Source organism: Musca vetustissima, unplaced genomic scaffold, assembly GCF_032173495.1.
Source record: "Musca vetustissima isolate MV318-11 ecotype Yass unplaced genomic scaffold, APGP_CSIRO_Mvet_v1 utg26900, whole genome shotgun sequence".
NCBI classification, from domain to species: Eukaryota; Metazoa; Arthropoda; class Insecta; order Diptera; family Muscidae; genus Musca; species Musca vetustissima.
Window position 1 is genome coordinate 9,275 of NW_026875936.1, and position 13,075 is coordinate 22,349.

At 33.0% G+C, this 13,075-nt stretch overlaps 2 protein-coding genes across 2 annotated transcripts; one reads left to right on the forward strand and one right to left on the reverse strand.

Moving 5' to 3' along the window:
• The first annotated feature begins 2,068 nt into the window (after positions 1 to 2,068).
• Positions 2,069 to 3,279, forward strand: LOC133338457 (stress-activated protein kinase JNK). The gene has a single exon (XM_061546629.1). It carries the CDS (start codon positions 2,098 to 2,100, stop codon positions 3,238 to 3,240), a length of 1,143 nt encoding a protein of 380 aa, XP_061402613.1. The 5' UTR covers positions 2,069 to 2,097; the 3' UTR covers positions 3,241 to 3,279.
• A 4,161-nt stretch (positions 3,280 to 7,440) lies between these two features.
• LOC133338458 (uncharacterized) lies at positions 7,441 to 8,504 on the reverse strand. Its single transcript, XM_061546630.1, has 4 exons — positions 8,427 to 8,504; positions 7,853 to 7,983; positions 7,723 to 7,787; positions 7,441 to 7,661 (listed from the first exon to the last, which is right to left on the reverse strand). The coding sequence occupies exons 1-4, from the start codon at positions 8,502 to 8,504 to the stop codon at positions 7,441 to 7,443; spliced, it is 495 nt and encodes a 164-aa protein (XP_061402614.1).
• Between the last annotated feature and the right edge of the window lie 4,571 nt (positions 8,505 to 13,075).

Here is a 13,075-nt window from a genome sequence, read left to right on the forward strand (position 1 = left end):
CAACTGAGATAAAATTTTGCACAGCGTACAGAAATAAGTTCAGTTTGATGTCTGTGATGTTATGTTGAAATCGGTTCTGATTGAGATATATATCCAATATATATTTTCGTCCGGTTTTATGTGAATCGCGCACCAAATATTTGTCCGATTGAGTCAAAATTTTGCACAGCGTCCAGTTTTATGTCTGTGATGTTGTGTTGAAATCGGTTAAGATTTAGATGTAGCTCCCATATATATTTTCTTCCGTTTTATTTAAATGGTCAACCAAACTCTCAATATTTGTCCGATTGAGACAAAATTTTGCACAGCGTACTGAAGTAAGTCCAGTTTCATGTCTTAAAGTTTTGTTGAAGTCGCTTCAGATTTACATATAGCTGTCATATATAATTTTGCTGGATTTCATACAAATGTTACACCTAAAAATCCAAGTCTGCCCGATTGACATGAAATTTTTCATAGATTTCAGAATGGTATATTCCAATGTCTCAATTTAGATTAGGCAAGTTTACTTGCGCAAGTCTTTGTTTGGAAATTCGTTTTCTGTATTTTATTTGTAGTGTCAGTTTTCACAAAAATAAAAAAAAAAACATTCACAAAATGTCAAAAAAAATATATTTTCGAAACCGAATTGCCTGGTATTTTTGGTCAATTGTACACACTGAAATATATTTCAAAAATACTCCTTAATTTAAATTATTTACTTTATTATTCTTTAAAAATCCCCTCTAATTAAAAAAATACTATTTTATGTTAATTTAAAAAATCTTTAAAAATCCTAAAAGTTATGATATATTTAAAAAGAATCTCAAAAACACATCTTATAAAAGAAAAATATATATTAGAAATACATACAAAATTATTCCAACATTAATCATAACCTATTAACATGTTTATTTTAAGCATTCTCTTAATTTATTTTAATTTGACAGCACCGTATAGTAATTAAACATGTCCATAATAATTCTAAATTCTTTACAAATACTGCACGTATGCTCTTTTATTATTAGCAATAATTCATATATAATTACGACTAACAAAATGTTCAATGGGTTAATATCCACAAAAAAATGCCCAACATTCCATCATAATTCCCCACTTCATACACACAACAACGAATGGGCAACACCATCCTCCACATCGAGATGCCACACCGCCAAACTAAAAACATAATATAGCGGTCATGCGCCGTTATATTTTTGCAAATATATACTAAATTTTCACCACAAAGTTTCGGTTTCTATTGCAGAGCACAAACGTAACGAAGTGTTAAATTCGTCTAAATCGATTTCAAGCAGAAACAATGAAAAATTTTAGCAAATAATTGCAAATCCCTATAGAAAACCAAAGGGATCTGGCATCATTGCCACCACACACTACTGTTGTTGTGTTTTTGATTTCTTCATTTCGTTTTCGACGTTTTGTGTGTATTTGTGTGTGCAAGGCGGCTAGCAAGCAGCGAGCAAAAAGAAATCAGCAGTTGGTGGTAAAGTGGCGCTGTGAGTGTCGTCTGCTGCATAAAACAAGAACAAGCAAGCAAACCAAGAATAACAAGAAGAAGAATCAATCGCAGTCGCAGCAGTAGTTCTGAATTACTTTTTTTATCGGCTTCACACTCTGGCTCTGAAGTATTTCACTAGTTTTTCTGTCGGTCGGTCGTCCGTTCGTTCGTCGTTGGTGTACTAATAAAATATCGATTGATTCTGTGTGCTGTGGAAAAACAAAAATTTGAGACTTTCTTTCAAAGAAAAAACGCCTTGCAAGGACTGATATAATATAGGGCGTCTAGTGCAGAAAACACCTTGCGTCATCGTAAATACAATTAAGAGTTGCAGAAAATCAATTCTCACACACAAAAAATTAGACGACGAGCCACCAAAAACAGCAAACAAACAGAAGTATACAATGTCAATGTAATAGAGAAGAAAAATAAAAATATCCGTCGTCGTCGTTGTTGTTGTTGCCGTGGTGGTCGCCGCAGTCATTGTTGTCTCCCCACTAACCTGCTGAGGCAATAATATAGCGCTGAAGGAAGGAAGGAAGGAGAAGGAGCGGAGCAGTCAACCCAACCAACCAAATACAGAAAACACCAACACCAAAATGACTTCCCATCCTTCGCGTCGTGACTTCTACACGGTCGAGGTGGGAGACACCAATTTTACAATACTTACCCGTTACCAGAATCTACGGCCCATCGGTTCCGGCGCCCAGGGAATTGTGTGTGCTGCCTACGATACGGTGACCGAACAGAATGTTGCCATAAAAAAGTTGTCTCGTCCATTCCAAAATGTAACACATACCAAAAGAGCTTATCGCGAGTTTAAGCTCATGAAATTAGTAAATCATAAGAATATCATCGGATTACTTAATGCATTTACGCCCCAGCGCAGCTTGGAAGAGTTCCAAGATGTGTATCTGGTAATGGAGCTGATGGACGCCAATCTGTGTCAGGTCATACAAATGGATTTGGATCACGACCGTATGTCCTATCTGCTGTATCAGATGCTGTGCGGCATAAAGCATTTGCATTCGGCCGGCATCATACACAGGGATCTGAAGCCCTCGAACATTGTGGTCAAGGCCGATTGTACATTGAAAATATTGGATTTCGGTTTGGCTCGAACAGCGGGTACCACATTTATGATGACCCCGTATGTTGTGACGCGCTATTATCGCGCCCCCGAAGTCATCTTGGGCATGGGCTACAAGGAGAATGTCGATATATGGTCCGTTGGCTGTATTATGGGTGAAATGATACGTGGTGGCGTCTTGTTTCCCGGTACCGATCACATTGATCAATGGAACAAAATCATAGAACAGTTGGGTACACCATCGACCAGTTTTATGCAACGTCTACAGCCAACCGTGCGCAACTATGTCGAGAATAGGCCACGATATTCGGGATATTCGTTCGATCGTCTATTTCCGGATGTGCTGTTTCCCAATGACAACAATGAACAGAGTCGACGAAAGGCAGCTGAGGCACGTGATTTGCTGAGCAAGATGTTGGTTATCGATCCGGAACAGCGTATATCGGTGGAGAAGGCTTTGTTGCACAGCTACATACACGTTTGGTATGACAATGAGGAGGTAAATGCCCCGGCACCCGAACCCTATGATCACAGTGTCGACGAGAGGGAACACAATGTTGAGCAATGGAAGGAACTGATCTATGAAGAAGTCATGGACTATGAGGCCCATACAAGTAATAATACCAATGCTGGTTCCAATAATACCCGGTAGAAATATTAATAAAAATAAATAAAATTAAAAAATATAAAATAAACAAAACAAACAAAAAAATAAATGAAAAGAAAACAACAACAACCACAATAATAAAATAATAATAAAAATAAAGAAATATAATAATTACAATATCTCATTCAATTTAATTCAAAACAAAGCTTTTAATATACGATAATGTATATAAAATATTAAATAACTAATAAAAAATTAAAAAAAAAAAAACAAAAAATAAAATATCATCGTGACCCGAAGTAAGGTACGTGATTTAGTAAAACCCCTTCAGAAAAAAAGAAAAACAACAATACGCATTTTTATTTCGGCATTCTCTCTATCGTGAAAGATATATATAAAAATATATGATAGTGGTGGTGGCATTGCTGTTGTTGTAAAGGAAGAAGGTCGTTCGTCGGTCGGTCGGCTGGTTGCTTGGCCGTTTTGTTTATTTGCTTAAGGGAGTGATAGTGTGTATGCGCCTCCGGTATAGTTATTTTGAGGGGGTTTCTACTACAGTAAATGCTGTAGAAGAAGGATACACAATATATATAAAATTGCGTTTCTGTAATTATTAAACGGAAAATTTAAATTACAAAAATTTAAAAGTATCTCAATTCTATAAATAGAACAAGTTCCCCTTTTACCAAAATAGTAGTTATTCTGAACATTTGTTATAATGAAATTTATTTTTGGTGCTGAACTAACATTCCATATAGTACTTCCTGCTGCCTACACACAGAGTGGCATATGCTATTAAATTTGTCAAGGTTTCAGTCAACAACAAAAACACCTTGCTCCAGTGTTTTACTTTATGTTCGTTCATTCGTTTGCATTTTCAGAAGAATGTGCTGTTGTTGCTGCCGCTAATGCTATTTACCAAAACAAATGTATACCACCATTACTTATCCCCCATTGCTTGCTTTTCTAAAATTTCTCACCCTCATTTTTGGGGTGGTGGTGGTTTGTTATGTGAACACTTTGTTTTCTTGTTTGTTATTTTTTTGGAAAACTCGATAGAATTTTTTCAGCTATCAAATTTGGTAGTAGCTTGAAGGTAGGTAACTTGCACTTGTAACAAGGTAATTCGCAAAAAGACTTAAATATATCCTTTTTACCATTTTCAGTTTTTTTTTTTGTCATGTCCTGTCGAATATGGTATACCTATGAAGAGAAATAAATTTAAGCGCACCGTATGATTCCAAAGGAATATTTTAATACATTTTCATTTAATCGCTTAGGCATTTCCCTGTAAAAGATTATAAATCTGAGAGCATATATTAATATTTAAGGTCCATTATAAAATACTTTTTACAAGTATCCTTTGGGCACGTTCTTAGATTTTAAAGATTGCACATGGTCGGTGACGATTACATTAAAGAGAAAAATAGGGGGACAGAAAACTTGAAGTTTGTTAACCGATTTCGATGCGAATTATTTTCTAGGAGCTTCGACAGATTCCTTTTCTACATTTGGTTCGGAAAGTGACTGAGATGGTTTGAAAAGGACATCAATATCTCCTAGCAAAGCAAATCTATTTTGAGAGACTTGACTTGATTAGATCCTGATGGCATTTCTGATGCTTGGCATATTCTTGGTCGTTTGGATTGAGAACGAGTACACGCATTTTAAAGTGCCCTTAGCTTTTGAATTGTTGTTGATATTCCTAGACTTCATAATGAATTTTTGGTTACAAAATTTTCAAATGATTCCTATGGAAAAGGGCCTTCTGACGATTTTTGGTTGTTTCCCTTAGGTTTTCGTGTATTCCCTGCTTTGTCAGGTGGTACATTTTCAGATAAAGTGCGTTCCTCCGCCGACATCGGATTTTCCAAATTGATATTTATTGACAATATGGAAATTGTTTTTTTTTTTACATTTTATATTTTCTTTTCAGGCACAAAAAAAATCGTCCGTTCGGTTTGAAAACAAAATTGAGAATCCAAAAATATATGACAAAAAGAAAAACATACATATATTTTTAATAAAAAGAATAGTAAATATATACATACAATTAGATTTACTTTTAAATATGTATTTAAAATGAGTTGAAGCCCGGTAAGTACGAGAGAGCCTTATTTTCATAAGCAAATAATCTTGGGATCTTTATATAAGGGACATAGCAAAGAAGTAGACCTATGTCGACTATGTTTTCCAAGGATATTTTGCGAACCATAGACCACAAGAAATAATAAATTGCAGCCACTTTTAAATGCAAATTTTCGTAAAATTAAAAGGGACACCTACAGCCAATTCAGTTTCAAAACGCTTCCAGAAACCCTGAAAATACCAAAATTTAATAATAAACATTTTTTGGGAATTTTTTTTTAGAAATCAGATAAATTTGAACTCAAAATTTGAAATAAAGATAATTCGGTTGGAAAATGTGTCTAAAATCGTGAAAATATCGATAATGTGTGCAATGATAGCAGCAAAGACTGCTAAAAAGACATTTACATTAGCACATTTTGCCGGGTTAACCTTTTCTATGAGGATTTATTTGACATATATGTAATGAAATTGACAAGTAAGATCCACTGGATTTAATAAATCCGGTACAATGTAAACGTACTATAAGATTCGGACCCCTTTTCTTTGATCAAGGTTTTAAAAATATAGAAATATAATGCTAACTTCTGATCTCTACTGCCAACTACTGGAGAGGTGTCGTGTTTCACCAGGACAACCCTAGGTCACACACATTTACAGTGACTCGCCAGAAACTTCGGGAGCTTGGCTGGGAAGTTTTAATGCATCCGCAATACAGACTGGACTTGGCACAATCTAGGGAGGATTGTGTGCAATTCGACTACTAGATTTTTTTGCAAATAGAGAGCAGGACTTCTATGAGAGAGACATTATGAAGTTATCTTTAAAATGGCAACAAATCATACAACAAACCGGTGCATATTTGGCCCAAATCGGACATTCCGAAGCATGTTAAATAAAGCCCTATAGTTCATACAAAAATAATGGATTTCTTTCTCTTTACAGGTTTTCAAAATGTTGACCCTTTGTGGGGGAGTCGACCGATAAATCCCATCTCACAACAATATACAGGGTACCACTATAGGACTTGTCAAGGCTTGATCTAGATAATTGGTAGGGCAAAGATTGGTTCAAATATGACGTTCGATGCATCTGATATTGAATTTATAAATATTAAAAAATTTGCTGATTTTTGAAGAAGGTATAAGAAGGAGTGCACGTATTGGACATGATTTAGGCTTGCTAAAGATAAAATGTTGTGCATAGTTTGGTTCAAATCGGACACTCCATTCGTCTGAAATTGGATTTTAAACTATTGAAAATTTCGACCATTTGTGAAACATAGGTCTAAAACAAATATTTCGATGAGGCATATATATACTAATTAGTCATAAGACTGAGGGTATAAATCTATCCCCTGAGTTAATGTCATTGGTATGCTGTTTTGTACAGGTCTGGAGAGTCGGAGTCTACATGTCGGTTTGCAAATTTCTGATTCTTTGGGAGGTTACCAAAAGCTATGGACCGTAAAGTTGAGTGTACTTTACATTTTCCAACATCTCAAAATATACATTTTTGATCAGAATCAAATTCTAAATAATATAGCCATAGCCAACGGTGTTGGCAAAAATGACCGGGTACGTTCTTGAACCCTATAAAATAGTCCCGCACCATTGGCTTTAATTTGTTTTAGTTGAATTTTCCCACCGAATTACCTGTTATTTTGCATTCCAGATTCTTGGAGACCTAAAAACATATTTGCATAACATTTTTGATATAGGTCCACGATTGGACTTTTAGCATATATAAACTCCCACTCAATTTTCAGTATTTATAAGTTTTCTTCGGAACATTTTCTTCAAATTCAAAAACATATTGGTTTTGCATCTGAAAAGTATCTTATTTTCTTCACTGTTTCCCAATACACTCATTTGTACGAGAATATTGCTCACCTCAAACATTGTATCATCAAATTATACCTAAACACACAGTGATGTAGAAGGAGCATTTTGGCCACTGAACTGCCGAAAGCCATGCAAAGTAGAATATGCTTGCCCCAGTTTCCATCTTAGCAATTAGTTCCTCCCGGAGATTTATATACATATTATAATGGCTGCTGTCTGTCTACAAATAAATTCATTTAAAGTATAATTTATTTTATTTTGTTATTATAAATAACTGCATTGAAACCCCCTATTTACTTCTAAATTTAAAATATTACGTTATTGAATCGCTCAAGAAATCCTCAATATCCAAAATATTATCGACCATCGAATCTTTATAAAAATATAAACTTTTTAACATTTCCACATGAAATTCATTGAAATATTCCATTTCTTTGTGAACAATAAATATACCATAAACCGGCAAGGTGGATCTAGTTTTAAACTTTTCTTCCTTTTGCATTTCAATCGAATGCAAATAATCCCAAAATGTAGCTGCACAAAGAGATATGGTTTGAAATTGCGGCGCTGAAGGCACAGAACCAGCAATATCTACCACAACCACGGCTGGTAACAGTGTCCAAAAGTTTTTGTGTTATTTCATCAATGGAGATATAATTTCTAGTATTTAAAAGAGCGAAAGTGAATTATGTAATAATAAATATGTAATTTGTGTATTTACATACATAACTATTAAACGTTTCATTTGTTCCTTTGATATTTTCATTTTCTTCATGGGTGATAAGCGGGATATATCGAATTTTTGGCATGTCAATATTACGACCAATGAGCCATTTTGCACTTTCCTCAGACATATCTGAAAAATGGGTATGGAAAATAAAATTAATTAAAAGACATACTTTATAGTAAACATGCATTATTTATGAGGCAGGAATTTCATCTATATTCCCTATTACATGTTTTATTATTATGAGCTTCATCGTGAGGACAGCATCTTTGCTGGAAAATGCCTGTTTTTTAACGTTATGCTCTCTGGTTATGCTTCCCTAGATACACTAGACCACAGAAATCGGGAACATTTTCCGTATAAGCGGATTTTTTCTTGTATGTATTTTATATAGTAAACTATTTTCTTATATGGGTAAAAAATGTCCGGTTTTTTATATAAAATGTTCTTATATCCGTGGTTTATTTTATAATCCTTCGTATTTATATCTTCCTTAAAGTCATGCATTGAAGGAATTATTATGTTCCACTGTCGACATAAACTTAGCTAAATTCAAATTGTTTACACGATACCTTGTACAAATCCGCCAAGTAGTCATTAGAATCAACAACAGTCAATAATTTTTTAATATTTTCATTTGTACAATTCATTTTTATTTACATTTCTAGCCCGCGGACTATATCATTTCAGTTAGTTCAGGTAGTGTCGTAAACAACACATGGAATGTATAATTATTGGGACAAGTAACGTAAGAAACGTATGTCAGATATAATTAAGTGGGATACACACTATACATGTTGGAAAAGGTAATATAAACAGAAATTAAAAGAATATGTATATATTAATGGAATTATTATTCAGTCGTTTGAATTATTTGCATTAGCTGTTGTGACCAATGGTTTGTACTAATTTTACAATGTTTGAATTTATATTTGAGTCTTGTAAACAAATTGTTACCAACTGTTACTAAATTTTGTTGTTTACCAAAAAAATACTGTAAAAAAAATGTACACACTATAATTTTTGACTGTTAACTTTTTGATCGATTACTGACTGTCCAACAACCATAAAAATTTTTGTGGTTGCCTGATGAATGACAAACATGTGAGGACACACTATCAAACAAGCAAAATTTGGGCAAGAGTGTCATTCAAAAATGCTAGTGTGTACACCGCATAAAGTGAGAAAGAGCAAGTTTGACAGTTCAAAAACAAAAAACTTACAGGACTTTACTGAAATAATAGGTTTGTTTGATATCCCAATAATTTGTAACAATTTGTACAAATTGTTACTGAATGTTTTTTGATAACTTAAAAGTTCAGAAATTTTGGCAATTGTTTACTGAGTATTGAAAAATTCTTACTGGTAAAATTTACTCAGTATGCATTTTCATGTTTATGTTTGCAAACAATGCAATATTCCGAATATTATTTTTTTTGGAGATATTAAGCAATATACAATTTATAAAAGCATGAAATATATAAAATTCATTCTTTAAACTTTGTTATTTTGTTTCTTAATTTTTAACAACTTAAATTTGTTACACATACATTTGATTTCATACTGTATTTTACTGGATGTTGTTCGATAACTTTTTTCAATATTTTCACATGAGGAAACAAACTCTCCCAACATAAATTACTGAGTACTCTTTACTTAGTAAGTTATCTGACAAACTTAATTTTATATCGTAAAATTTTGTAAACTCTATAATTTTGAAATCAGCTGTTTTATAGCCAGTTGACAAAAATAATCTGCAAGATATCCAAACATTTTAATTTCCGAAGTGCAATTTTGACATGTGTTGTATATAAAAATTTAGAAAATGGAACAAAATTCACGAATCTGTACATTATTTTTTGAATCTTTCTGAATGTTGTCTGTTTACTTTTCTCAGTATTATTGCAAAAGAGAATAAAAAGGCTTACTCTCTGAAATAGAACATACTGAGTAAATGTTACTGGAAAAGTAACCAGACACAGCATATATATAAAAATGTTGAGGTCAAACTTTATGTAATTTGGTGTAATAGTACGTTTACATTTTACAGGATTTTGTTAACCAAGTGGGTTTAAAATGTCATTTCCATTGAATATATATCAAATAAAAATTCTAATATAAACACACTATAAATCAGGCTATGGGTTAAACCTGATTTACACTGAACGCATTTTATTAAAATTTAAAACAACATTGCATTTATATATAAGGTTTTAAATCCATTCGATTTAATAAATACTAAAAAACACATTAATTGTTGACAAATCAGCTAACAATCAGCTGATGTTTGTTTATATAGACACTAAACGCATTTTACATATAAACAGGTAAAATCTGTACGCAATTCTACTGGAAAGCCGGTATCAGATATTCAGAAGAAACGGTATAAATAATTCCAAAGTCTATCTGGCCTGAGTTTTCACTACGTGGGGCTACTTCGTTGCTGTCATAGACGAAAAGGTTATGGATCATAAAAGGTCATAGTAGGATTATATCACTAACATCCAAATGGAATATGTATGAGGCTGGAAACAGTTGAACTTATATTCTATAGATCAACATTTGAAATTACTAAACTAAAGCGGCATTTACATTAGAACTTTTTACATATATACAATGAAATTGACAATTCAAACATATTGGGTTAACGAAATCTGGTATAATATAAACGTACTATTAAATATTTAACTTTGTTCTCATGGTACAATAATAAAAGGTAACAGCAAATCCCAGCTGATTTGATTCCAACGTAATACTAGTGTCAATATGAATTTGACAAATTATGTTTTTAAAAATCACCCAACAGGAAAATTGGGAAAGCATAAAATTGGAAATTGTTCATTATTAAATGTGCTCCCGTATTCAATTTACTCAATCTGCCTGCTGGGAAAGTTTGAGGAAGCAAATCATTCTTCATGAAATAACTCGCAATTCCCTGCATTTTCATATGTGTTACACATATAAGTGGTTATGGCTCAATTATAGGAAAGATGTGGAAGCGATAGAAATATAAATGTGATAGATTTTCATTCATGTTTTTCAATTTTATTTTGAGGATTCGAAAATATTTCATTTTCAAAATAAATATAATTTCTTGATAATTTGTTTGTTTGTTTACATTTTTCTGTCAAATGACGTTGACACTAGTATAACTTACAACAAAAAATTTCCATGTGGTTGTTGTATCGTTTGTTGTACAACAACACTTGCTGTTACCTTCTATTATTATACCATGCTTTGTTCTCTACTTTTCCTATCCTTGTTTTTCCACTCTTCAAAATCTGTTAAAATTCAATGTAGTTGTCTAGAAAAAAAAATACATGCCATGCAAAAAATGGAAGTAGCTCAAAAAGTTTTTTAATAAAAAGCGACATTGAACTTTTTACCGGGTTAAAGTACATTTACATATACGATTTTAAATCGACTCGATTAACGAAATCCAGAAATACACCCTAATTGTTTACACATACCATTAATCATGATCTAAATGCCGATCAGCTGATGTTTGTTAGTATACATACCAAATTATTAATTTGCGCCAAAAATATTTGTTTGCAATTTAAAAAAGAAAGTAAAAAAACACCTAAAAACACAAAAAATCTATAATTAATTTTTATTTTCCTTTGATCTGTCATTTTTGTTTTTGTCAACCGTTAAATTTAAAAACAAACGGCATGTAAAAACAGTTGCAAATTTTGGAACATTGTGAGAGAGTTGTATTTTTTTCGATCATGATTTAAAATAAATCCTGCTGCACGATGATTAAAATTTGTGTGGTAAATCATGGTAAATTTAGCCTGATTAAGAAAATAAACCCTGATTCAGCCTTTAATCATGATTAAATGTTATATGTAAATTCGCTTTTAACCTACTTTATGAGGATTTATTTGACAATGGTATTGATAATTTAACTCCACTGGCTTAACAAAATCCGGATTTTTATACTTTTCATTTTATGAAGTTAACTGTATTGTACACGGAGAGGCTGAAATGATTTAGTATTTTCAGATGATTTTAAACGGCATATACATTAGAACTTTTTACCGGGTTAACCTACTTTATGAGGATTTATTTGACACATATGCAAAGGAATTGACAATTGAAACCCACTGGGTTAACGAAATCCGGTTAAATGTAAACGTTGTGTTATTCTCAAATGTCAATTCCATAGGGTACACGTCATATAATCTACTGGATTTGTAAACAGGATTCACGTGACGCTATGGAATTAACATTTGAAATCGCTATGGAATTAACATTTGAATGGATTTAGTAGTTTAAACGCCTTGTAATTTTGTTTTCATAAACAATAACACTCAGCGTAACATCATACGTCATTAATTTGACGTATACATTAGGTATTCCTTCAATGCCGTGAAGTTGGCTGCAGTTCGTGTGCAACAGTTATCGACTACCAAATACACAGAACTCACTGATTGGCAGATTGAGTATTGGGTGTAGGGAACCATTTTCCCGAGTAACCGCATAATTTTTTTTCAGTCAAGTGAGTTGTAGAGGAACCAAAAAATAAAAGAAAATCGAATCTATTAAATTCTGAAACAATTTTTTTACACAATTTTTTCACAATAATTTATAAAAAATACGCCTAACACCAGACGCAAATTCATTTGCAATTGATTTGCGTTTATTATTTGCTTGTTTTCTGGCCACTTAATTTGGGTTAAAGATTGAAGACTATGATGATGGTCAGCAGCAGCTACTAGAAGTATAGACGTCGTCGTCGTTGTCGTCGTCTCGTACGTACTAAAAAAATCTCAATTGACGTGAAAATTCAGTGCAGCGCTTTGAACGTAGAGAAAACACGTTCCAGAGTATTGGGGGCCCAAAAAACTAATAATTCCTATATTAGAACTACACAACAGACGTTGTTGTTGTTGGCGTAGTGTTGTCGTCGCCATATATTCTATAAACGATCTTTTTTAATTACAATTGAGATTGTTTAGAAATTCGTGCGCGAACGTGTGCTGCAGCGGGGAATGAAAAATAAGGTGTAACCTCTTTTTTTTACACTGCCCCACAAAGAAGAAGAAAACTTACAAATATTTTAACATTTGCAAAATTTCCGGGCCTCGAGGAGAAGAGAACAGAAAGGGCGGCACTTGTATATCTGGTGGCTGGTCGCAATAATTAAAGCTCATCGACGGCACGGCACGGCCTTTTGAGAAATTTTGCATTTGAAGAAGAAGAAGCATAAGAATCT

Coding starts and splice junctions, on each gene's coding strand:
- LOC133338457 (XM_061546629.1), top strand. CDS start 2,098: ATGACTTCCCATCCTTCGCGTCGTGACTTCTACACGGTCGAGGTGGGA.
- LOC133338458 (XM_061546630.1), bottom strand. CDS start 8,504: ATGAATTGTACAAATGAAAATATTAAAAAATTATTGACTGTTGTTGAT. Junction 7,984..8,426: donor ACTTGGCGGATTTGTACAAG/GTATCGTGTAAA, acceptor CCCATTTTTCAG/ATATGTCTGAGGAAAGTGCA. Junction 7,662..7,722: donor TGTTACCAGCCGTGGTTGTG/GTAGATATTGCT, acceptor CTCTTTGTGCAG/CTACATTTTGGGATTATTTG.